At 33.9% G+C, this 25919-nt stretch overlaps 1 protein-coding gene across 7 annotated transcripts in view; it reads left to right on the top strand.

Moving 5' to 3' along the window:
• Rbp6 (RNA-binding protein 6) overlaps nt 1-25919 on the top strand; it is a 404056-nt gene that overhangs the window by 229650 nt on the left and 148487 nt on the right. Inside the window, exons 1-2 of one of the 7 annotated variants that reach the window (XM_089699041.1) lie at nt 5889-5964; nt 7029-7129. The exons of 4 other annotated variants lie outside the window; for them this stretch is intronic. In XM_089699041.1, the coding sequence (XP_089555167.1) occupies nt 7118-7129 (12 nt within the window). In that variant the 5' untranslated portion in view covers nt 5889-5964; nt 7029-7117. Of the gene's footprint in view, nt 1-5810; nt 5965-7028; nt 7130-25919 lie in introns of those variants that run through there. 2 more of the 7 variants (XM_089699042.1, XM_089699039.1) reach the window with 2 other exon arrangements.

Raw genomic sequence — 25919 nt, 5'->3', positions numbered from 1 at the left:
CTTAGTTTTTGGTAACAATGGCTGGTATTAATTGCGTCCAGCAATTTGGTTCTATTGTGTTTATAATTTTAAGATAATTAACAGTATAAAAATGATAGTATTCAATCAAATAAAATGTTTATATTATTTTTTAAAGCGCTTCTAAAAAAAGTATTGAATTAATAAATAATTCAATTCGAGTTTATTTTATCTTAAAATATAATACAAAGTATCATTGGAACAATATTTACTTATCTATGAGGGATTAAATTGGAATACATTTCTACTTATATATTCATAACACGGTTCGCTGTATTACAATGTGTATATTATTTACATAATGAAATAAAATATAAATTCTATCTTGTGTTATATTTTATATTATGCAAATGAACGTTTTTCCGGTTTTTACACAGAAAACGATTCTTAATAAAGTCATCTGTCTGTTTTGTTTCCGATTTCTAAAAAGGCTGAAATGATTTTGATAGGAACTCACTAGAAAGTAGTAAGGTGAAAGTTATGAAGAAAATAAATTAGGAAATCGTGTTATGGATAATTTTGCAAACAAAGTCACATGCGATAGTAAGTAGTATCGCAAAATAACTTAACTTATCAGCGTGACCTTAACAAGAATATAAAATATCGATTATATTTCAGTGAAATATGAAAGCTCCTTCATATTTCAGTTCTGACGCTATCCAACACTGAAAGTTTCGAAGACCGCCAAAGCATTTATTTAGTCTTATCTGACGCGATAACGATATTGATGGAGTGTTGTAAAATTCTGTTTAGTTTGAGGGGCGAGAGCTGTCAATCTGGGATAGACGCGTCGACAGGTATCAATGGCCGATCGCTGCGGGCTGGTTCAGTCCCTGACGGACTGCCATACTACGGCGACAAAGGATTACCTAACTGAAAGGCTGCAAGCAATTTTACCTGTCCATAACTCATCGGCTGCTTTTTTCGGAAACAAAGCGCACTGCGACGAAACGTATAACGCGTACGGTTTTAGCTAACTTTTTCCGTAATATAAACAAAAACTACGGCAGATTGTAAGCGGATAAATTCTTTCATAGTCGCATATTTCGGTCACAAGGTAGTCGACATCTATTATGTTTTAGTTGCGAACACTATGCAGCGTACGGCAAACTCGTAGCGCAAACTTTTAAAGTAGATTTTGAAAATTGTTACAACAAACCGAAGTCCGTAAAGGAAATCAAAAGCTAGCTGTGCTTCTGTCAAACACTATCAAAGTTCAACCGAGGAGCAAGACAACGGTGGAACACACGCCGAAAAGTCGCCCCAGTACAATAGCTAAGTTTATTTGTTAGAAAAACTGTAACAAAAAAATATCACGTTTGAAAAATTACACGCATTCACAAATCATGTGGGCCCTCTTTTGTGAAAGTTTGGATGCTTTCAAAGGACTTAAACTCGTTCTTTAACCGACAGATTTTCTTCCCTACCCGTATACGTCAAATGTTTGTTGTGTCGCAGTAAATAGGATTACAATACACTTTTCTTTAAGTCAATATCTGAGAACTATCCCTAAAGTGTCTCGTATCTTTTTGTTACCTTCTTTTGATTGATCAATTTAATGTTACAATGAGCATTATTTCCTGTGATTAAGTCATGTATAATAATATAAGATAAACTAAATAGATCTTTAATATAATCATATGAATACATTTTCAATAGAGAAAGCAAAATAAGTATATCGATATACATTTCTTAGTACTAAAATATTTTAATTTCGCTTGCCACGTGCCGTACGTACCTTTTTGATAGGTCAGCAATATACCATGCCAGTAGCTAATAATAAACATAACAAAAAACACAAGTGGTCGGACGTCACCGGTGTCTGTGAATCGAGCTTGGATTAATCGAAGACTGCAGTTACGATTAGTCGATGATTAATGCTCGCACGGCGACGCCATCTGTCGAATTAATTGCTTCATTTCCTCTAGACGGCACAAAATGGAATTTTGTACTCCGATTCGTTTTTGTGCGGAATTTTACACTTGTTCAGGTGTGTTATGGACTCTGTGATTTATTGCTATTTTACAATCAAATTGGATTTTTTTGCACTCGTAGGTATGTATGACTACGCGTGCAAAATGTGTCGAATTTAACAAGTGGCTTGACAATTTCACGTATGTAGATAACTTGTTACGATATAATTATATGAAGTAATCATGGTTGTTATAAAGATTTATACGTATAAAAATATGTAGACCATTTTTAAAGGAATCACTACTTCAACATAAAACTGCTTGTTTTACCTACCTATAAGTATTAAAAGTATTAAGAAAAACAATTTCTTCAGAAAATTCAAACAAAGTTTACAATATCAGCTTTAAAATTTCGTTATTTTGATTTATAAAGACTGTATAAGGAATTAGTAATGCTAGGCAGATGGCAGAGATTGAGAAGGAGCTGTCAATATAAGCCTTGGAGCTATTAAATACGGATCAAAAGAGCCTTCAGCTTTAGCGAGAAAACCGGTCCAAAATCTTAAACCAAGAATTACATCAATCAGTAACAAAAGTCTTAGCTGTTTCTTAAATAAATTAACATCGATACGATCTATTGTCGCATCGCGGCCTTTGAAACTTGTTATTGCAATTAATTTCAGCTTGAAAATTTAATAACGGCACAGTGAGAAGGCAATTAAAAATGGATTACACGTAAAAACGAAGCAAGTGGCCCGTTTAAGTTGGAATCGAATCGAGTGAGATTAAAGCACTTGTCCGGTGGGGATTATGGCCAACCTAGTAGTAATGAAGTTTGCTTCGTGAAAATCGCCAGGCCTAACTTAAGCCTTGTCCTGCCCGGTTTTGATTGTATTTGATGAGTGTTTTATCTGTTTTGTGGCATCGCACTCGAATCATCCGATAATCGCTGGAATTTAACTTGCTTTTAATTATTAAAACGTTTATTCTTGTTTGTGTTTGTCTGGGGTCTGTTTGTTTAAGTTGTGGGTTATTTTCATATCGATATTTGACATTATATTTGCCATTATTATAAGTATTTTATTTATATATTGGTTGACAATACTCTTAATATATTAAAAGAAAACTCAAGAATTCATCACACTTATGTGACAAAACTATTCTATAAAACTTTTAATTGAACGTTTATTAACGTTCTTTTACGTACTCTAATTACCTTGTTTGCAACTAGATGGCGTTATATGTACACATCTGAAATTATCTCTATTTATTCATCTCGAAGTGTTATCACAACATAGCATGTGTATGATGAGTTTTGTAAGCGTTTATTTGAATTTGAATGGTTCCTGAAATCAGGGATGTGTCGATGCGTCTGAACCCCTGAGGTATTCCTTAGCAAAAGCCTGTCGTTACGTCACAGTAGGCAATTGTAATTCGATTAGGAAGCACTGTACGATCCCTTACGTACTTAACAAGATGGAACAACCTCGTATAGGATTGTTAGAATGGTAGTGTTGTAAATGTTATCGCTATGGTGGTTTTACAAGTACATACCGACCATCATAATCTAATTATAGTAAGTGGGAAACAATTGTTATGTGTCGATGATTCATAGAAATTGAAACAGTGATATAACGTGTATTCCATAAAATTATTTATAGTAGAAAATAATTAGCATTATCGTTGCAATTGAAGCAGTAATATTATAATAACCTTTATTCCTTCAGATTACTGCCGAGTACATAATATACGTCTTATCTATATCAAAGATCGAACAGAAACGACGGATAAGACAAAACCGATATCATTTAAAGTATAAGATTGTACAAAGAAATGTATCGGAAAGCGGGCGATTTACAAAACGCCGTCCCCACTCAAGACGAGGTGCGTAATCGCTCGCACATCCCGTCTCAGCCGCAGATATGCGCCTATTATTTTTCATATCTGTTTCCGTGCCGTGTTGGTGATTATTTTTAATTCCAACCGTTTCGTTCTCGGAAAGCACACAGTACAAACTGTTTTGTGGACTTTTTTAATGAACGCCGCCAACGTTACGACTTTGACGTTTACTTTGCCATTACACAGCAGCTATCAACGGATGTTACTGCCACTAGAGCACTCAGTGTGAAATAAAAATGTGTTATTATTATTTCTTTATTTACCAGCCTTGTCACTGAAACGTGCTTGCGCTTATTTTGATGTGCGCTTTGGACCGCTCTAAAATATTACTACTAACTATTCTAGTTATAAGTGAATTCTTCATTAAAATTATATTTTATAGACTTGATCTTGAATTATATTACTACGTTGAAAATATACTATTATGAGCCACGTTGCTGCATTCTTTAAAGATAAAGTCTTAAAAGTGTACAAACTTTCTTTATTTCATAACTTAAGAAATACAAATTGTATACATCTTATTCTAAAACGATATTGAATAAAACAGAACTAATATTTTAGTGTATGGACGATTTAATATTAAAAATATTAAATCGTCCATTAAATTTGTTCCAGACAATCAATAATTCCAAAATTTTATGAGTGAAAAGTATCAAACTCCTGAATTAAATATTTATAGTCTTTTTACATAAATGTGCAACTGTGTACACTTGATATTATGCTTGAAAATATCCTAGCTATCTCATTATATAAAGATAGGTATTAAACATACTGTTTAATACCTATCTTTATTCTTTGCTTACTGAAAATTGAACACTCTATTACTAACAAATAATTTTCGAATAGGTTTAAATATGAACAATGGGTTTATCGCGTAACTTACGATATTGTGCGGCGTAACTTTAACAAAAGCACTGGGTAAACTTTCTTAACATTGTGTCATTGTGAATCGAGCATAAATCTCGATGTAGGTATATTATAATCTAGATTACAAAATAATTTCATATCACAGTATCCAATATAACTGATAAATACAAGTTTGAAGAAGTTTTATACGCTTTGTGCGCCAAGTTCATATTGCATTCGTCAGCGTCTTTAAAGTTTTATTGCACCAGTATAGGTACTCACAACACAATCTCGACAGCCTTCATAGCTCTTTGCGTGAAACTAAAACGAATCCGCATACCGGCCACCGAAACAATTTCAAAATGGAATAAGGGTACCTCATACTTTGCATAGAAATGTCGAGACGTCAACGTTTACAAATAACTTCTTTCTGTCGTCAAAAGAGTTTTTGTTTTCCCCTTTACGGAAAGTTATGACACAAATATGAAAACATTAGAATTGAATCGCCGCCAAATATTAGGAGATAAACGCGACTAGAATCGGTGCATACCAATCATTGGACAACCTGCTCGTTCCGTCGCGTCGTAAGGCACTACACGCGCCTCTACGTCGTAGACGACAGCTACGGCATACCTACGTACAGTTACAGCGTACCCAATGATTTTATGATTAATTAATATTATATTACTATACTAGCCTATTTAATTTCAGTATGCATTATAAAATTGTTATTTATGATACCATAATATTGCTGAATATTACAAGAGAAATTTCTATAAACTAGCCTCATTAGATATTTGCTAATTTCGATAAATCGATGCTAATCAGAGGTGAGAGTTCGACAGCCGGTACCATCGAAGAATATTTCAGAGCCGCCGCGGTGATAAATCAAACTCGAAACCGTAATGAAAGCGAACGGATCGCGTCGCGAGGAGGGAGGAAAAAATATCACGGAAAAAATCAGGTGCGTCCCCCGGTCGGTGCCGAGAGAAAAACAGTCGGGCGTCGTGGCGCTGGGAAGGGGGGGCGCGGTGGGGTGGGGGTGGCGGTCGATGCGGGGCGGGCCGTGCGCGCGCTGGCCCGGCGTGTGGGGCGCGTGGGGACTCCTCGCTCGCGTTCACTCGGCCGCGCCGCTCCTCTCGCGCCGACGCCGGCCGCGCCGCGCGTTCTCGTCACGTGTCCGCTCCGACTTTACATGTCCAAAGTGCTCAAGTCAGTGCTCCCGATCGCAACCGCGCGAGTGCTCCAGCCGATCTCCGAGCCCGACCCGACCCGCACGCCGTTCAGGGTTAGTACGCCAGGAGCGTCTTTCGCGCGTTCAGCTTTTCGGTGATCGATAGCGCGCGTTTCAAAAAGTTTATTTCGGGAGCGTAAAGTTTGTCGAGTGGAGTGCGCGCCGAATGCACTTTGCGGGGCTGCGAGTGGCCGCCGACGGGCGCGCGGCGCCGTTGTGTCGCTCTTCCTTACCTACTCTCGGCCCTCGATAAAAACAACAAACAGATTAATCGACCTGACCGTGCAATTTATTCTGTTGCTAATCTCGAGCGACTCCTTACGTCGCGGGCGACAATAATAATCGGGATTTGGCCGTAAAGTTTTGTTGTAATTTACGAAATTGGCGATAAGATAAGAGTCACTACATTAATAGGCAGAAATAAAATTGTAGGATCGCATGTAACGGTGATATTAACTGTGAACGCTTCAAAGTCGCCTGCTTTTTCTTGTGTACGTCGGTAGGCTGATTTATGGGAAACTAAATTGGGGAAAACGAGTTTAAATTAACAAATTTCGGTCAGTATGAACGAGAGCACATCGAGGTGACTTATTAATTATTTTTTTAGTTTATTTTATTTTTAAGCGCCTCATTGGTTTAATATTTTGTTTGCAGTGTAATGATGCATAATAATCATGTATAAACATGATAATAACACGATTTCTAGATTTTATAGTTTTGTTTAGAGCGTAGAAATATTTTAGTTGAAGTAAAAAGTAGATTGCATATTTAGAACTTTGAAAATAAATAAAGAAAAAAATAATAATCGAACAAAACATATTAAAATTAGAGTCAGTTTATAAATAGTGAACAAGTAACAACAACAGTAATATTCTGGTAGAAATTAAAAAGTTATTAATTATTTTCAATGTTTCATTTATTGCTCGCCACTGAGTTAAAAATATCACCTGTAGCTGCTCGGTGCATCGCTTTTATGTGTTACTCGTTCATACTGCCGGATGCAACGACTCGGCATTGTTTAAAAACGCGCCAAAGATCTGTCATGAATACATTGCATTATATATCTGTTATTAATGTGTGTGATATTCGTGACACAATTCTGTGAAATAATTTATCAGTGATCTATTTCAGAAATTAATAACGGTCAAAGCGTAGATAAACGAAAAATTAAATTTCAACAAGTCGCGTTTTACAAAAATAAATCACCATGACTGGTGTGGTAAGTTCATGATTAATTTTAAATTTTAATAATATTTTATATAATGTGTTTCATGTTCATACAATCATAATATTGCATCAAAATTTTTAAGCAATTTCCATTCAAGAAATAACAAATGAATTGGCCTAAAATCACATAGAAACATCGAATCATCGTATCCACGACGCTTAATACATGTTTTGCGTGACTTCTCATAAAAAACTCAATCATACAACACAGAATGTATTGTCTACAGTTCCATTGTCAGCAGTTGCATGAAAAATAGTTTTTGTAACTCTATTTACATCGACTCCATTGTGCCAAGTATCTAGACTTCTACTTCAAACCTGGATAGAATTGCAATTTTTTACGATTCAGATATTACTGATGTAACATTCATTAAAAATAATGATGCTGGTTCTCTTTCAGAAAGTAATATTAAATGAGCTTTGGCAATCAATAATTACATTTTTAAGAATTTAAATTAATTAAAAGGAGCTTTATTTAACATTATAAATGCGCACTTAGACAATTTAGAATTTTAGATAGTACAGAAATATAGAGTTGCTTATGAAATAGACGGACAGGAGCACATCACACTATAACACAAAATCAACATAGATAAGATATAAGGCTATAACGCATGTTAACCTAGACATATTTATAGATATATATTTGTGCAGCGAATATTGTAAATATGTACCTAATTAAAATACTCTATGTTATGTATACGGAAGTGGTAGATTCCGCTAATGCAATTGTTCTATCCATAAATATACATAGATATTATACAAACGACGGATCTTCTGAAAATGGAAAAATGTAAAAATATTTAGATGTAAAAATTATAGAAATACGAGGCATTTTTTTTATAATCATTTTATATAGCGCATACGAAAAATAAAGGTTTTATTTTTTGTTCAAAAAACGATGGTAACAGGTGAAAATAAATTGTATTTTAATGCGTATAGATAAATATATCGCTTCATACGAAAACTGATACATTTAAGAGTTGAAAAGAGTCTACAACGAATCAATCAAATATAGAAAAAAAAATGCAAAACAAGAATTTTTAAAACAAAAATGTAACTAGTACAGTTTCACCTGTTGATCGCATCAACTCATTTAGAAGTTGCTCAAACGCTATCGTAATGAAAATGCTGTGTATAAGAAACGTGGTCGTTTAAAAGTAAATATAAGATACGTATTTTTGTACAAAACGTTTGATATACCAACATTCACTGTCTATACTTTTATGGTATCGGCTTGAGATGCGGAGACGATTCATTGTTTGAACCTTGTAATAAAATATTATCAATATGAAAATATAAACGATATTAAATTAAAAAAAAAATCTTTATCTTATTTAGCGGTGTAATTATTTTATTTTTGGTATTTCAAAACTGTCCAATGCAAATAAACTATTGAAAAAAATATACACGTGAATACAATGTATATGGGGCATTTCACGCCAAGCGGACACAGATTTCAGGGTCAGGTTTCAGATTTCGGTTATATTTTAGTATGTTACACCTGTATATATCCTCGGTATGTATACGAAATATTTTTGCATTTAGAAGCTTAGTTTTCAAAATACAGGTCTTTGAAGATGTCAGTGAACGCGAGGTATGGGCGACTTCGAATGTAATTATCAGTTCAAGAAAAGTAATTTTTAAATAAATTGATGACTGAATAATATACCCCATGAAATAAACTTTTTATGCTCATATTTAGAATTTCGAATTTATATTAAAATTCCTTAGAAAAATAAAAAAATATTTTTCTTTGTCATTTTTTACAAACTTTGCGTATTTTTAATTTGTTTAAAGATCATTAAATAAATAGCTTATAATATGCTTAAACTTCATGCAAAGTTCTAGAGTGGTCATCGCAGAAGTTTAGAAGCTACATGTATTATAATGTCGAAGCGCGGCAATATCCCCATACTAGCGCCTAGCGCGACGCACTGCAATATTCATAGAAACGGGGACAAAAAATAAATTCAAGAAATTTGAATTAAATGAAGTGTCAACAGATAGGTCTTTGAAAATTGATTAGAGGTTTATAAATAAGTTTTATGCTAAAATAAATAATTGACGAGATATACGTATTCAAAGTCGTAAAAATGTCATATTACTTTACTGAATATTTTTTTTTTTAAGAAAACTAAAGTAATATTTTCTTGCTTGTTATTTACCACTATAAAATCTTATTAAAACCTGAAACGGTGTTATTAACTAACTATAATGAGATAAATACTGCAGTACGGTGCGCTAACCAACTAAGCGCTAGTATGGGGATATTGCCGCGCTTCGCCATTATAATACATGTAGATTCTAAAGTCCTGCGATGACCACTCTAGAACTTTGCATGAAGTTTAAACATAATATAAGCTATTTATTTAATGATCTTTAAAAAAATTAAAAATACGCAAAGTTTGTAAAAAATGACAAGGAAAAATATTTTTTTATTTTTCTAAGGAATTTTAATATAAATTCGAAATTCGAAATATGAGCATAAAAAGTTTATTTCATGGGGTATATTATTCAGTCATCAATTTATTTAAAAATTACTTTTCTTGAACTGATAATTACATTCAAAGTCCCCCATACCTCGCGCTTACTGACATCTTCAAAGACCTGTATTTTGAAAACTAAGCTTCTAAATGCAAAAATATTTCGTATACATACCGAGGATATATACAGGTGTAACATACTAAAATATAACCGAAATCTGAAACCTGACCCTGAAATCTGTGTCCGCTTGGCGTGAAATGCCCCGTATATATTATATAAGTATTGAATATTATTCCTTAGAAGAATTATTGATCCTTACGACTTTGCTATCAAAAAATACTACACCGCGGTGTAAAATTCATCGAGATTGAACTTTACATTATAATATTAAAACTTTACCTACAAGGTTTAATATTTTTTCTGATGATAATTAAACTTGATAAATTCGATATTGACTTGAAAAATTGGTAAACTTTATTCCAAGCAAATAAAATGTAAAACGCACTACAAAATTCAATGAAACTCGTCACATCTCTTTCGCTATAAAGTTTCAAAGTAGCAAAAAAACCTTTTAATAAAATATTATAAGCATTCAACTCTTCAATGAAATTCAATTCAAGTTAAAATATTTTACATTCACAATTTTTATCTTCCTGAAAGTCTTTTTTATCGAAAACAAATTCGTTATTTTGTGTTGTGGAGGTCAAGAGTAATAGAAGGAATAAATATTTTCCTATCAAAAACATCAAAAAAGCTTAAGAATATTCGAACTTATTCTATGAAATATACGCGGCGCTTCGCTATATTAAAAATGTGATCAAAATAATATTACAGTATCGAAAACAGTAACTATAATAAAAGCTTTATATACCTTAATACTAACTCCACGATATTTTACATTATAATTTATTTGGAAGTATAACATTTTGAGTTATAAAGTAATAACGAAAATAAAAGTTCGTGCGATAACACATATACAATTTGTTTGTGTCAAATCGTCGAGATAACAAAAATTACATCGTCCAACTAATTAGTATTTGATTCAAACTGTCACTCACGAACACTGGCAAGCCCTTAGCAAGCGTTGTAAAGTGATACCTATAGGCTTGGCGAGGTATTGGCCAAGTTCCGCCATCCTAACAGCAATTCGATGTTCTTGTCTCTTGTAAGAAGCAAACATCTAATGATTGAAGAGGGGAGGATGATAGATGTAACTTAAATGTCTTACGCACAGATCACTTCTGACCGAAAGGATGTGATAGATCATAGTGCGTCATTAGTTTTACGCTATTAAGACGTTTGTCCGGGAACGAACCTTGAGGAAACTCTTTCGCTGTTTTTCTTTATAATACTCACATTATCGTTGAAACCAATAATAAGAATGCTATTACAGAAATATTTATAAGCCTAGAATTAAATTTAATTAAATGTTTGCAGGAGGGTGTTTAAAACACGATTTATTCATAATTATTTCAACCGTCGCAGACGTGTTTTTCACTTTACGGGCGACAGACAGACTGACAGGGTTTATATACTAAAAGTACTTGAAACGGAGGGTGGAATAATATTGAATGAAATTTTAAATCGCATCAAGAGAGTTTAATTTACAAATATTTTAGTTAATAAAATATACGAATAGACGAGTTTGGTATTTTATCAATTTCTTAATTGGTAATTAATAATATATATGTACTATGTAGATATAATAACGCTGATCAAGGTTATTGTTTCAATCTTAATTATTATTATACAATAATTTATTGATGGAAGTAGAGTAAGAAGGAAAATTAAAATAAAAGGTTCATGAGCTTCTAAAACAAAATATACAAGAAATTAATAGCAGTTATACGATTTTAACTATTTTAATAGATTTGTAAAATAGACAACGTAAAATTGAATCAAATAATTTTATTACGAATTTTCTGTTTTTCGGCAAATGAGTGGGAGTTACTGAAGCCTTTATAGGTACTATTTTCCAGCAAACATATCTAATTACTCATTTTAATTATCTATCCAAATTTAGAGTTCATCGTTTATTTCTCATATAGGTTTTAATTTTCTACGAATTCCCTTTTCCTACTCAGAAGGTATAAAGAAAAAATGAGTCCTGTAAAGATTCATTTGTAAAATGATTTAAAAATTGTAATTTTTTTTTATAAATTTTTCTCCCTTCACATGAGTCTAAACTAGCTTGCACTGAAATTGTTAATATAAATAGAATAGTGCGACTATCAACTCTATCCCCTGAACTTAAGAGCACCCAAAACACATTTAAAAACCCATTGAAATAAAGTGAATCTTAAACCACTTGTCTCTGATACCCTAGCATTCTAATTGACCGCTACTTGTAATTTAATACAAGACCATTGCCTTAAGTTGTTTGACGAAGTAATGGCAGTTGTTCTTGTTGTAATTACTTGTAGTTTGTTTAGAAGCTTATTATTATAGCGCGCCCACTACTTCCCTTGGGAGCGAAGGGTTCTGCTTGTCTTTACTAATTCAACGCTTCGGTATATCCGAAAGCATCTATCTTCACATTATGTCGATTAAAATATTATGCGTTCGAGGTAATTTTTGTATCAGTTAACAACAGTATAATATACATTTTATCGACTAAATAACAATAGTAGTTTATGAGCGTTTTCGAATAGGTACATTATACAGTTGGGTTTCCGAATAAATAATTTGATAAGAAACACGAATATAGTATTGAAGTTTAGTTTGTGTAAGATATTTGGATTGTTATTTGTAGATACAATAGAGTGGTTGGAATAATAATTTTTCTAGATAATGGTAGAGCAATTATATTTGTATAAAACTAAAAGTAAATTGTCGTAAAAATGTTTTAAATTAAATTAAAAATGAGATTTTATAGATGCTCAGCAAAATATACAATTTTTCTTGCCTTTTTCGTCTTTTTAGCTAAAATCCAGGCAATTTTTTATGAAAAATTTCAAAGGCAATTCACCGTAAAACTATAGTTCATCTTCACAATTTTTTTCCTAAATTGTATTTTAATACGCAAAAGACTGTAACACTTCTACATAAGCTTCAATCTCCTGCGCATCTTTTAGTCCTTATAACATACCAATAATAATTGAATTAACAATTTACAAATAACAACAAAGCAAGGAACGAAACGTTTTCCGTGTATCGTCCACTATAACGATATTAATATTAATAGTAGTCTGGCAGCAGATTCTAGTTCGCGCCAAGATAAAGCGTATACACGAAGACCGTGTTTTGGCACCGTGTCTGACTTCTTACGGGTGTATTAAAACAATGGTACGAAGATATCCTTAGAATATAAATAAACGACAGCGTTTGATTCATTTGCAGTGTATGGTAAATTAATTCCAACAATTATTGTGCAAGTTTTTCTTGCACAAACTTAAAAATAATGTTTGTCTAATATTTTTTTCGTATTCATCAATAATGTTTCTCAAATCTAGAAATAGTCAATAGAAATTTAAGAGATACAAGAAAATCATATGAACATTTTAAATAAATTCCTAAATCTGCTCTTCATAAACATTTTCAATAAAATCTAGAGCACAAATATATCACGCTATTCTTAGACACAAATCAAAGTAGTCATATATCTAGATTTATACCGATCTAGCTTAAATGTGGATCAAAACTTCATAGAGCGCTCCACGGCGCATAAACGTATCCATGATCACATATAATTAATCGCTTTAACATATTTTAACTCATATTAGAGTAGAGTTAAACTCGAGTAGCTCTTACCTCAGAGCGAACTTTCATACTTATATAGTTTCAATACAGTTGTAAAGTTCCTCTATGATGGTAGCATTAATAACGAACCGCTGGCGGGAGAGACCAATAGGGCGTATATTAAGTTGGACGTGTAGATTTACGATCAACCCTTTCATTAAACAGGTATTACGCCGACAGATAAGCCTACATTACGCACTCGTTTATACTAGTCAGGACTCTGTTCGAGCCGACGTACTATTGTAATTGGCTCGACCTCTATGTAAATTTTATGGGAAAACTTAAATCTAAAACTTAATCGTGATATGTTGTTACATTAAAACTGAATGTTATAATGTAATCTCTCGATTCTATAAAACTTTATGCGATTGTAAAAGCTCGTTAGCTATCCAATTATAAGCTTTTAAACCTTTATTGCTTTATTACTTTAATTTTTAACGTACAGTAATTTCATACAGGATCACGGAATATTCGCTCATACAATTTAAAAGCGCTAAGCAAAATTGCAGCGTTTTCAAAACAAACATTATTTCAATGTGAAAATGATGATGAGGTAAAACTGTTAAATGTTTAATCAAAATTATACCCCGTTCTAACACACAGCGACGTTTCTACGCGAGTAAATTTGATCCTGCCACGCGAAAATTGTCTTATTAAAGCGTTAATTTAGCTATGGTGTGGGGCGATGCACGTCTGACGTGAGTCCCTTATTTTGTTTTACACACAGCAATCGATTTTAAAGCTCGTTGAATCGAAAATTATATGAGGAGCCTCGGGAAGGACGGGTGCGGGCGCGGCGTTCGGGAGCCGCCAATGCGCTTGTCTTTCGGTTCAGTGGGCTTTCTTTAAATTGGCGACGGCTCCGCTAGCCGCACCGCTTATTGCATCTCTTGCCCGCAGCGTCGCGACGTCCACAATATTGCCTTCATTCGACGTTTAAGCAAATAGAATTTCCAAGTCTGTAAATAGGATAGCGTTATAGGTAAATCTTTGTCGTGTCCTTGCCTCGTTTACGGAAAAGAAATTCAATTTTTATTGAACGCTTGTTGAAGTCGACGTTTATGATCGTCCCGAAGGGTATTGTATATGCACATAAATCGCTTACGTAGAATTTTTTGCGTGTTGAAAACCAATCGTTCAACGTTTGTCAATACCTAGTTCCTTTTAGGGCAGGTTTTCTTATGTTCATGTTAGGAATGTCGAGGTCGCTAAAAGCGGAGTGAATATCATATAAAAATGTTTTTATTTAGAAGAATGAACGGCAGGAGCGTTGCGTGACTCTACTTACTGTATAGAATCATCGGAATATTAAGGTCGTTCCGATTTAATTTTTTGCTACTAATGCGGAATAATATTTATAATATTAATCTTTATTTCCGACCTCGGAAAAATGTTTATTGTGTAAAAATAAATATCTTTAATAGACATAACATTATAAACAGAAACAACTAGGTACCTACTTCAATATTTACTCCAAGAAACTTTCTGTTGTGTTCTCACAATTAAAGTTTTACCTTTAATCATAAATTATAAGACCAAATGAAATATTCCATTTGGACTATAATGAATTCAATTAAGCCTTTTATTTCTTGGCTACATTACCTAGGTATGTTAAATAAAATATTTAAGTTGAAAAAAAAACATTTTTAAACATATTTGATAGAAAAAACCATAAGAAATCGAAAATAAATATTCATATTGTGATGTAAATTGAATTGAAATCAAAATTAATTAAGTAGAGCTTTTATTATGTACCTATTCAAACAAACTAACTAGTAATACAAATTTTCATGATTGTTAAAATCTTAATTATTAGTAATCCAAATAAAATAATAATCTTATTAATAGCAAAATCAAATTTACAATATAATCAAACAGAAGATCGGCACATTTCGTCCAATTTATTGGTAAGTGCTTATATAAACTATCTGATTCTAGACCGCATAGGAAATAGCCGCAAGATTTTAATGCGAAATTGAAATTGAGTTTCTCATAGTTCGAAGAACTTTCGGAGGAATTCATTGTTATAACATTTTGTATTGATTTTATTGATTAAAGCTTCAGTGTTTTAATATAACAAACGTTGTGTTTCAATTATATGTACTTTATAGCACTCGCCGTAAAAACCTGTTTACGATAAAGCGCTCCCCGTGAATTCGTGCGTTGCGTATTCAATAGTTTTTATTGCAAATGGAAAGATAATTAAATCTGCTTTTTACTTTTTCGTTAAACTGTTACGTTTTACAATCATGCGTCAGTCCAAAGGGAGTGTATATTACTTGATTACGTTATAAATTTACTGTCGTGGCTACATTTGACTTTATATTATCATAATTTCATTATTTCGCTGCATAATACGACTGTTCCTTGAATGTAACAGCACACAACGAACGTGGGTGGAAGGCAGCTGAATTTCCGTCTCGGCTATAATCAAATCTTGTACACCAGGGGGGTTATTATAAATGCATCTAATAACTCGGTCGAGTGACAGAGGCAAGTTGGGCGGGCCGAGCGAATCTATACAGCGTCATATCAATCACTATTGCCGCGAAGCAGCTCGATCCCTTGGCACTTGGCCTAGATTCGAAATTACACAAATTTTCCTAGTGGGACTAAAGGCCAGCTAGGCGGGGGATTAGGCTACCCCGAACAGATTACAACGGATAGTATAAGCAACTTCGATACCACGCTTAACCGCTCCACCTACCCACTTAATTTTTCCATCCCATTTACTGACCTCGAATGAATACTCGACGCAAATGGAACCGTAAATAAATCCTTAATAGGCAAGTTAATAAGTAGAAAAGTTTGAATAAGCTCGTCTCAGATCGTCAATGTTTGAGCCATCAAAAGCGACCGACTACTTTGCTGAAGTTACAGTTAAGTAGGATTTGTGTTAGACTCACGCTTCTCGAAAAGGATTATAGAAATATCATAATATTGACATCACATTTCAGTGAGCGTAATTAGACACGGGGAAGGAGTGGCTCTTTGATGAAATTAATTTATTATATCTTAGTTTGTTGTGGCAAACATATAATTAATTTGAGGCTTTAGCTTCGAGAATTTTGTGATGAGAGTAATAATATTTTCTTAATAAGAGATACATTGAATTATACTCTGATATATTATGAGAATTCCTTCAATATTAAAAGCGAGAGCGGTAAACATTAACGAAAATGTTTTACAAATTGTATTCGCGAAACGAAAACCATATTCGGGCCGTGGTGGGAACATATTTCACTCCGAGCTAATTATTAAAACTATAAAGGAATTAATTTGATACGGTAATAGACGGTTAAATCCTAAGCATTATTTTTACAAGTTCCTTGTTAATCGCTCGTTCTTATAGTAAACACGCGTAATACCCTTTCATTTATAACTCCCGCCGCGACTCTTGATACAGGCTTGCCCTTAATTCCAACTTAATTAGTGTCACGCAAGTTCCGTAATCCTAGGCTCGAGGATCGTACGGCCGTTCTTAAAATGGAGATTAGTACGGCAAATATCTCGAACTACAATATCCGACTAATAAAACCACTATTAAAGCCAGCTACCATTTATTAAAATCGAAACTTTAAAATTTATAACTGTCAGGGCGACTATATTTTCTACTTCATCGCGAAATGTCGGCACGAAGAGTCGACGACGACGAGAAATTCTAAAAGAACTACATGAACTGTATTTTGTGTACGGAACTCCTTCCGTGGTCGCATACAACGGATGTACAGGAAAACGCTTGCATACTGAATAGGCGTGCCTAAAAGACACTGCGGACTTCTACCTACAATGGATTACACGAAACTTAAGTATGTCACCTTTATCAACCACACCCAAAAACAGAAATTGTGGCTCATCATAATAAGGAATAAAAAAGATAACAAAACCTACTTTTGAAGAGCAGCGAAGGATATGATAATTAAAATAAATGAGTAAATTTACTAATTAATCTTCACTCCAGATGAAAGTTTATTCAATAACGTATTCCTAGGTAATCTCATTAAATTTTTAATCATCATTTTCAACCGTATCGGCGCGCCATTGGAAATTATTTCAAGACCGTCCTCCCGGCGCGTCTGTCGGCAAATTAGTTACGTTAAGAATTTATTCGTGTCAATTTACGAGCAATTTTATTTTTGACGATACATCAAACATTATCGAGGGCCTCAATACGAGTTGCTCAAGCGCGTGTTTACAAATAAGAAACGTCGAGGAGACGAGTGCGTAATAAATTTTATAGCGCAGTATCGATTTGGATTCATACGAAATAATAATATATCAGATCGAATATAGGAATGTATCGGTGCGCTCAGCCCGAGTCCCGAAATAGACCCTCATCAAAGACAAACAGGTTTGCAGCTGTAAATTGATTTCAGTGTGGATTGTCCGCAATATAAAATATGCTACCGTCTTTATAAGAGCCTAGAGCGTATTGTATTGCCTATAATTTATCGTTCTCTATTAAACACAGTATTAATTGATCAGCAGATATTTCCTGCTATGAGGCATTACCAATATTGCAATTTGTATCATATTGCGTAATGGAAGAAAATTACTTCACAATAATGCATTAGAAATAGGTACCTGACAAAATAAATAAATCAATCCTGCCATAATAATGGGTTAATTCAATTTTGTTTCAATTCGCTTAATATGAGATTTATATTTGAACATGTTTTTCGCTGGAGTCTACGCTTAAGAAAACTTTTTTACGGTAAATTTAGCGTCAAATGTTTGATATTTTCTTTGACGTTCTCACACCTTCTCGCACTCGGTTAGAAGAGAATTTTATTCGGAATATAATTTCTGTACAAAAATGTTTATTCACGGTAAAATTATTATGGGACATTTGTTTTTATTGCGAGAGAAAAATGCGTAATTCTATTACTTTAATACAAACGCTTTTATTCGTTTACATATTGTTTTCTGGATTCTTCTTATTATCTTGACAATGTATAAATTTTTTGAGACGGGTCTATGAAATTAATCACAGTAATAATTAATTACTAGAACACATTATACGTGTAATGTGTCGATTACAAAGATAACAATATTAAAATTAATTGAAAATTGAAATATAATAAATACAACAATATTAAAAGCAGCATTGTGTAAGTTTGTGCAGGAGTAACACCAGCTCTTGAGATACAGGTTAACCTAGTTTCAGAGTTGGTCCACTCATGTTATTGCAGACGCTTGTTTCAATATATTTTTATGAGTGTTTGTATTGTCAAACGAGTATTTATATAATACAATGTTGGTTATACTAATTATAGAAATAGATAGGATTAATTTTAATTTTCATATTACATCAAACAAACATTCCCTCAATTCAACAGTTGTTGGCGATCTAAAGTTAAAAACCTCATAAAATACGACAGAAGCGTATAAAACTTTCTCAATATTCTAATAGAGGTGTCAGTTTTGCATAAAAAATATAAGTATTATTTATAATGTCATCCCAACTACTTGCGTATGATAATTCGAGTCAGATTGCATTTGATGAAACCCGGCGCGCATCCGCTAAGCACTCTAGACGACCGCACCGCATAGATTTGCATTTTAGCGTTTTTGATACGTGGGCGAATATTCAGCGCGGTGTCGGTAGGTATCTTTTCAATTCGAAGCGGCGGGAGCCGAGTGGCCGTCGAGGGCGCTCGAGGCGCAGCGCGTGCTCGAGTGCCCGCCGCGCTGCGCCTGCGCACAGCCCGCTCCCCCCCGCCCCCACACCCACGCCCGCCCCACGGGAGGCGAACTCACCAGAAGGTTATTACAATTAACTGCAACCCCAACTTAAGCCTCAATTTGGCACTAGCTGCAGATTTATCCAACACGGCGCGCATTTTACAAATAATTTTTATTTTATATTTTATTCTTAGCTGCGAAATTAAATTTATAAACGAATTGTTTGTTGAATAATGCATGTGATATATTATGGAAAGTGTATATTTTACAAAGCAATTCAAGCTTATTTCTTAACATTTTAAAATCAAGAGCTCTTTTCGATCGAAGATAGTCTCATATTGAACAGATTTTCACTACCGTGAAATAAAATTCATTTAAACCTTGAAATTAATTAAAACGCTACAGTTAGTTTAGTGGGGAGTTAAAGTTTTTTTATGAGCGACTTCGTGGTTAGAGTTAGACCATTTCCTATTACACTTAGAGCTTGATGGTCGATGGCTCAGGCGTGTCGAGTGTTCAGTTTAAATAACTTTTATGTCTTACTACTCGTAAAACTTCCCAATCTGACGACCTCGTTGCTTTAAAACTATTAAATAATAGCTCAGTTTTAAACTCATTTTAACGAAATAAAAAGGAAGGCATATAAATTGCGATAAAGTACATTAAAGAAATAAAAAATTATAAATGAAAAGGAATAAATTTAATAAGTTTAGGGTGACTTTTTATATCCAAGCAAAATAATTTGCAACTCATAGAAATTAATAATATTATATTTCTATAAATAGTAGATACACTGGCATATAAATGTAAATACATACTTGCTTTCGCTTACCAATAAATACCAAAGCAATACATATAAATGATTCAATACAAGTTTATACAGAACTTGATACGAATAGGTGTAAGAATTTAAAATGTAAAACAAGAGTAGCGTAGCACTGAGCTCCCTCTATCAAAACTGTTTAACATAACTTTATCCTTTCATAGTTTGGCTTTGTTTCTTTTGGTGTTTATTTAACACCTAGATAACAGATCTTTATCGAAACTTCAATTGTGAACGAGTTAATTTCAATGAAAATGCTTTATAAGTCGAACGTTTAAAAAACATTTCTTATTATGTCTTTCCAGTGCGTTTTGATAGTGAAAAAAATAAAAAATATTAATTTTTCAGCTTCAAGGACGATAAATAATGATACAAAATTGACTTGATTAAATAATATTTTGTAGGTACCTAATAAATTAATATTTATGTGATGATTTAAATGTTAACGATATAAGTGTTACAACAGAATAATTCAATAAAGTAATAATAATAAATAGAAAACATTTAATAGCATAGCATTACCAAATAATAATCAATGAGCATACAACCGCAATGAAAAGAAGGAATTTGTCACAGTCGGGGTAGGACAAAAGTACTGGGGCTCGTTCCTTCATTCATCCGAGATTGTATTGAATCACAACACCATCATATAGGCCGTACAATCACAGCCAATGATTTATGCTCTTTGTTTCCCAAATATTTATATTTCTATACAGATTTTTCTACACATAAAAATATATAAACAATTACGTGACGTAGTAAAACATAAACTGAGCAGCTGTACGCTAATTGCCTAGTAGATATTTCTCAGATGACATTTTTATCTTGAATTTAAAAGATACTTAAGACGCTGAGCTCGTCCTATGATTTCCCATTATTAAATTTCACAAGAGATTACGATCCCGTTATCTTGAAAAATAACGTTCTATTCCTTTCACCACGCGCGTTTTAGAAGAACGCTTAAATTTATTGGCTTTGGTCTTCCCTCGCTATGAAAATATAAGACTTTAACGGAAAGCAAAATTTACTACAAATTTGTTTTGTTGTTAACGTAGTTAAATACGACTCCCACGCATACAATTTAAAAGTTCAAGGGATATAAACGATTATATTGTTACAACATTAATTCTACACTTCACCATTGCCAAAGTTCTGTCAGAGCTTAAAAATAACATATGACGCCAATATTAATCCTTCAAACAATTTCATAAGTACGGTGCTCACGTGTTTTTCTCCGACATTAAATATTAAACCCACTCATATTATCATCGCACGATGTCACTTTCTACATGTCTAATTTGAAATTCTATTTGCCATTCAGCCCTGTAAAAGATGTAATTAACTAATTTCTAACTTATGTTCGAGAGAAACAGTAGGTACGTTGTCGTAAGTGATACGCGACATACCTTTTGTATAATTAAACTGCGGGCAAACCCAGTTTAAGTTTAATCCTATAGCCTCTTGACACCACTCTCCCGCCCGGAGGGGAGATTATTTTGTACGTCAACACTATCGACCGAAGTAGAGACGAAAACGCTCAACCCACGTTACATGCGTCACACAAAATACGACTGTCAGCTGCGTGTTACACGACTTATATTCCATTGCTTAAATTGGTTGTTTCTTTTAGTTGGGATTGGAAAAAATACAGTTAGAAGAAGTGCAGAGTTCAGTGAAACGGTAATAATTCGTAGGGTTTGCATGTTTTCCAGACGTAAGCTGTTTTTTCCGTATATAAATATGTATATTTCAAATTAACATAATATTATATGCGTACGATGTTTACACACTTCAGAAATAGGATTACCTTGTTTGTTTGTATCAGGCTACATAATGTTCTAGGTTTGCTCGACCCATATTCTCCCATTTACCTGTATTTATTTCCCTAAAAGCCCACATTGTTACGTGTATTTATATTAACCAGTTTCTCGACACACTGAAATGTCGTAATTATGTCGGAGTCGAAGGTCGCTCAAAACATATCCGATTTTCCAAACCCTTAAAGCATAAATGAATGCTCTTAGCGACCCAGCAATGGCTTACAACATTTAGGCCCTTATTATGAATTCTCGACATTTGCTTAATGTATGAAAATTTGAAAGAACGAACCATGTTGATGGTACTCGAAACAAAATAATTGCTACGGTCGCGCGGTCCCGGTTTCGGACTCCGCATTCATTATTCACTTTTTATTTCACCCTCCTCTCGGCTTATAATTTGACTCGAAACATAAAATCAAGTTTCATTTGATTATGCCCCAAATAAAAAAAATATACTGCTATAATTCACTTTTAACGCAAGAAATTTTCACAATAATAAGCCACGTCAAAAGAAACAACTTTGAAACACATTCACAAGAAAAAAATATCCTAATTTGAAACATATTTTTGCTCATTGTTTTTAAAGGCTTGCATAAAGGAAATTTGACTTTTGTCTACGTCTTGTAACAAAGCCGTCGTAGTCAATCTGAACAATGGCGTGGTATTCTTAGTACGGGCATAGTTTCTGCATTTCGTAAGAAGAGAGAAACGAACGATAGGCGTCCTAACGCTTAGCTTTCAACTACTTTTTATGCGCGTCTGTATGAAAGGAAATAAGTAGGCACACCTACACACTCCACGAATGCAACCCTTGAATATATACCGTCACTCAGATGTGTTTCGAATAGCTTTCGATGACAAGTGCGCGGAACCATTTCTCTTTTTAGACGACTAAATGCGCCTATTGTTTCGCGAACGCTTATGAGAGTATTTCTGGAGTGGCACGCTCACATCTGGGCATTTTTCTCGGTTAAGTAATTATTATAAAAGCCCTCATTATTTTAACATGATTTTAATACGTGATATTAGTTCTTTGTTAGGTTGCTAGTAAACTTTTTGAATTACGTAGCATGTTAAAATTTATTGCAGCTTTTTAACACTTTTTATTCATGTTAATTCGGGTTTTTAAGAGGTAAAATTGTAAAAAATAAAAACCTCTTTTAGTTAAATTATATAAGGGTATAGACGGATAAAGATATGAAGATTGAATAGTCTTATTTACCTACGTATCTGTGGAACTTGAAAAAAGCCGTCTTTTGTTCGCGCGTCAAAGGCTTGAAGTACGATTATAAAGAGTGAAAGAAGTAAAGAAACCACTTTTGTCGTTTCCACGACGTATAGAATCTTCTTTTAATAATTGTCCATTGCTTTCAACTTATCGATCTTTGGATATTTATTCACCTCACGATGTAATTCTCAGAAGTATGTTCATTTACATGCATGCGCTTTTTTTCATATTTACTTGTTTGTGTTCGCTTTATCGGATATCGAATGAAAAAATACGTTAACTCCTATGAATTTTTATTTGCTCTTTTATGTTTATAAATGTTCAATCTAGGATAAAATTAAATAACTTCCGCTGTCGTGTTTGTTTTTATCGTTGCCGCTATCTCTTTTGTTCCCGGGTCGAGTGAAGTCGGCGAGTGATCAACTATATTGTGTCTAAATATTTTAAATCTCCACTTCGTAATACGTCTGAGCCAAGTGTAGTTATTCTCGGTATTAACAAGTCTGCAAGCAACAGACAGCGAGCATCAGAACGAGATAAAGATTAATTCCGTGCAAGTGTCGGTGAAGTCGAGAAGCAATAATGTTTCATTAATGTCTGCCATTTAGAACGTACGCGGTTACAGTCTTGCGTCGTCTGACATCATTCTTACGGAGTGCCTATTATTTCAAGTCCTCAGTTTAGAGTCCTCTCGAACTAACGAGACAGGCTAAGTCCCGGTGCGCATTTGCCATCCGTTCGGTTTCGTATTGTTACAAATGGCACAGATCTGTCGCTGGAGCCGTGCGGAGGCTAATGAGCTGTGAAGGAGATAAGGTGTGCCACACGAGAAGACGGGATGATCCCCCTATCTATGCGAAATGCTCATTGCTCAGTGCGCCCAAGCAAACGCTACAGATACTTACACAATGTCGTGAGGGGAGACGAGATAAATGTTATCGGAAGCTTGCTTTGACCCGCCTTCCATGCGCCTTCCAAATATATGATAATCTGTGTTAATCTATAAAATAGAACACAAATCAGCGAAATATATAAAAATTCTTTCATGATTAATAAAAAACGAGAATAACCATTCAATAAAAATAAAAGTTCTCATTCATATAATGGATAAAAATGTGGAATTCATGTTTTCGATTGCAAATAGAATAAAAGTTATCAGTTTAATAACCAAATAAAAATACATCAATGTAATTGTATCTGCGTCGCAACAGCATTTATAAAATTGAAGCTTGAAACGGATTTATTCGAAAGACAAAGAACGAGTAAAATAGAGATTGTGGGCGCAAAAAATGAAATGCAACGTCAGCCGAGTGGCCAGCGGGTGGCCTTTTTGAAACGTAACGTAGGCCAAAATAATTTCCTCCCAGGAAAAATTGATTAATATTGCCCCGGCCGCATGTAACCTAATAAGTGACGGCTATGCTCACCCGCTAGATAACTCGTAAAAATGACTTAACTGAGTTTCGCACTGGGACCAACCTTTATGGCGACTAACGCCTGTTCCGCTTTTGAATAGATTTAAAATTTATATTGAATTGTAATATCAAATATTATGATTGAAAAGCAATAATAATAATATCTGCATCAGTAATATTATCATGGAAAAAGAACTTTACTAAAATATGGCACAACGTGCATAAATGTAGCGATTAAGTAGTAAAAAAATATTAGAGTGTCAAAAGTTGTATCATAAACATTAAAAATTGTGTCGGAGTAAGTTACGGGTCTGCCAAGGGACATCGCGAGTGTTGCCCGTAATTGATGTGTGTAGCTTTTGTCGCTATGGCCGTTCGGTGTTTGCAGTCGCCCGTGGTCAAGTTAGACTAAATTAAATTGTTGTATTTTTCACAGCAAAATGACTGCGAGTAACCGAGTCCCGTTAACGAGGGGGCGGTAATGTCGTTTGTTCGCCGGACGCGCTGTTTGCCCGACACGTTCGAAAAATTTGTGTCACGGGTATAACTTACTGCCTTTTCGTTTTAGTTCCCGACTTAATGTTTCATTTCATTTAACTAGTATTTTTATTTCATTTTCACGTTCGTGTTACATTCGCTAACTGATTATTGTAATTTATTTACCACTCAAACTCGAGTCGAATCGCCTATCGCGTAACAAACCTTTGTTATCGCGATGCGATAAATGGCTCCGAGACAGCGAATTAAATGCCTTTAACGGTATGTCCCGACGATTAGTCAAGAGTTAATCACGACAGCGAATAATTCGTGTAATCAAATAGCTATACGTTTAATTATGGGGTAAAAAATTGCCTGCGTGAATAATATGTTTCCCAGTGGAGTGAACTATTTTGTCCACGTTTAAGGTAATTGCCACCAGTTTCAGCTGACGTAGACAACGGCAAACCTGACACTCGCTCCCTAGAGTCTACCCTTTACAATACAATTAATGAATGGCTTTTATTAAATTTTTATTTACCATGTTTTGAACGCGACATTCTTGAAGGATGTTTTATGAATTGTTTCGATTGTTATCTTTAATAATTGAGATCACGTCAAGGGAAAATGATAAATCGGTTTATTTTTACATTTCGCTATAGTACAGAAATTTATTATAGCACATACCTATTGTTGGGTTTGCAAAACTATAAAATAATTAATGCGTACTCACAACAATACGCTTGAAAATAGGTGTGAACAAGTAAGTTTATCGCCACAATAAAGGTAAATAAATTGGAGTCTGCTTATTCTCTAGTGGGAGGATCGCCCACGCATAATGTACTAGAGTGTTGTATGGCTTGTATCACTTTAATTAAAACGTTTATAATTACAATGGAATATATTTCGAATTATCCACTTTAATGTCAAGCACATTAACGTTTGATACAAAGCCGTGTATGTGTTTTCCGGTTTCAAATTTCATAACATGATACTTTTAAATTATCCATCCAAATTTATGATTTTGTTTTGTGGTTTCATTTCATTAAAATTATAACAAGTACAATTAATATTAGTACTGGGTAATAAAAATAATTTTCTTATCCAAT

The sequence above is a fragment of the Colias philodice genome, chromosome 9 (genome assembly GCF_061535455.1).
Source record: "Colias philodice isolate Cphi_HAF_F1 chromosome 9, ilColPhil1 Martin Lab GWU primary, whole genome shotgun sequence".
Lineage (NCBI taxonomy): Eukaryota > Metazoa > Arthropoda > Insecta > Lepidoptera > Pieridae > Colias > Colias philodice.
Note: the sequence above shows the minus strand (reverse complement) of the source record. Positions and strands in the feature narration are given on the sequence as shown.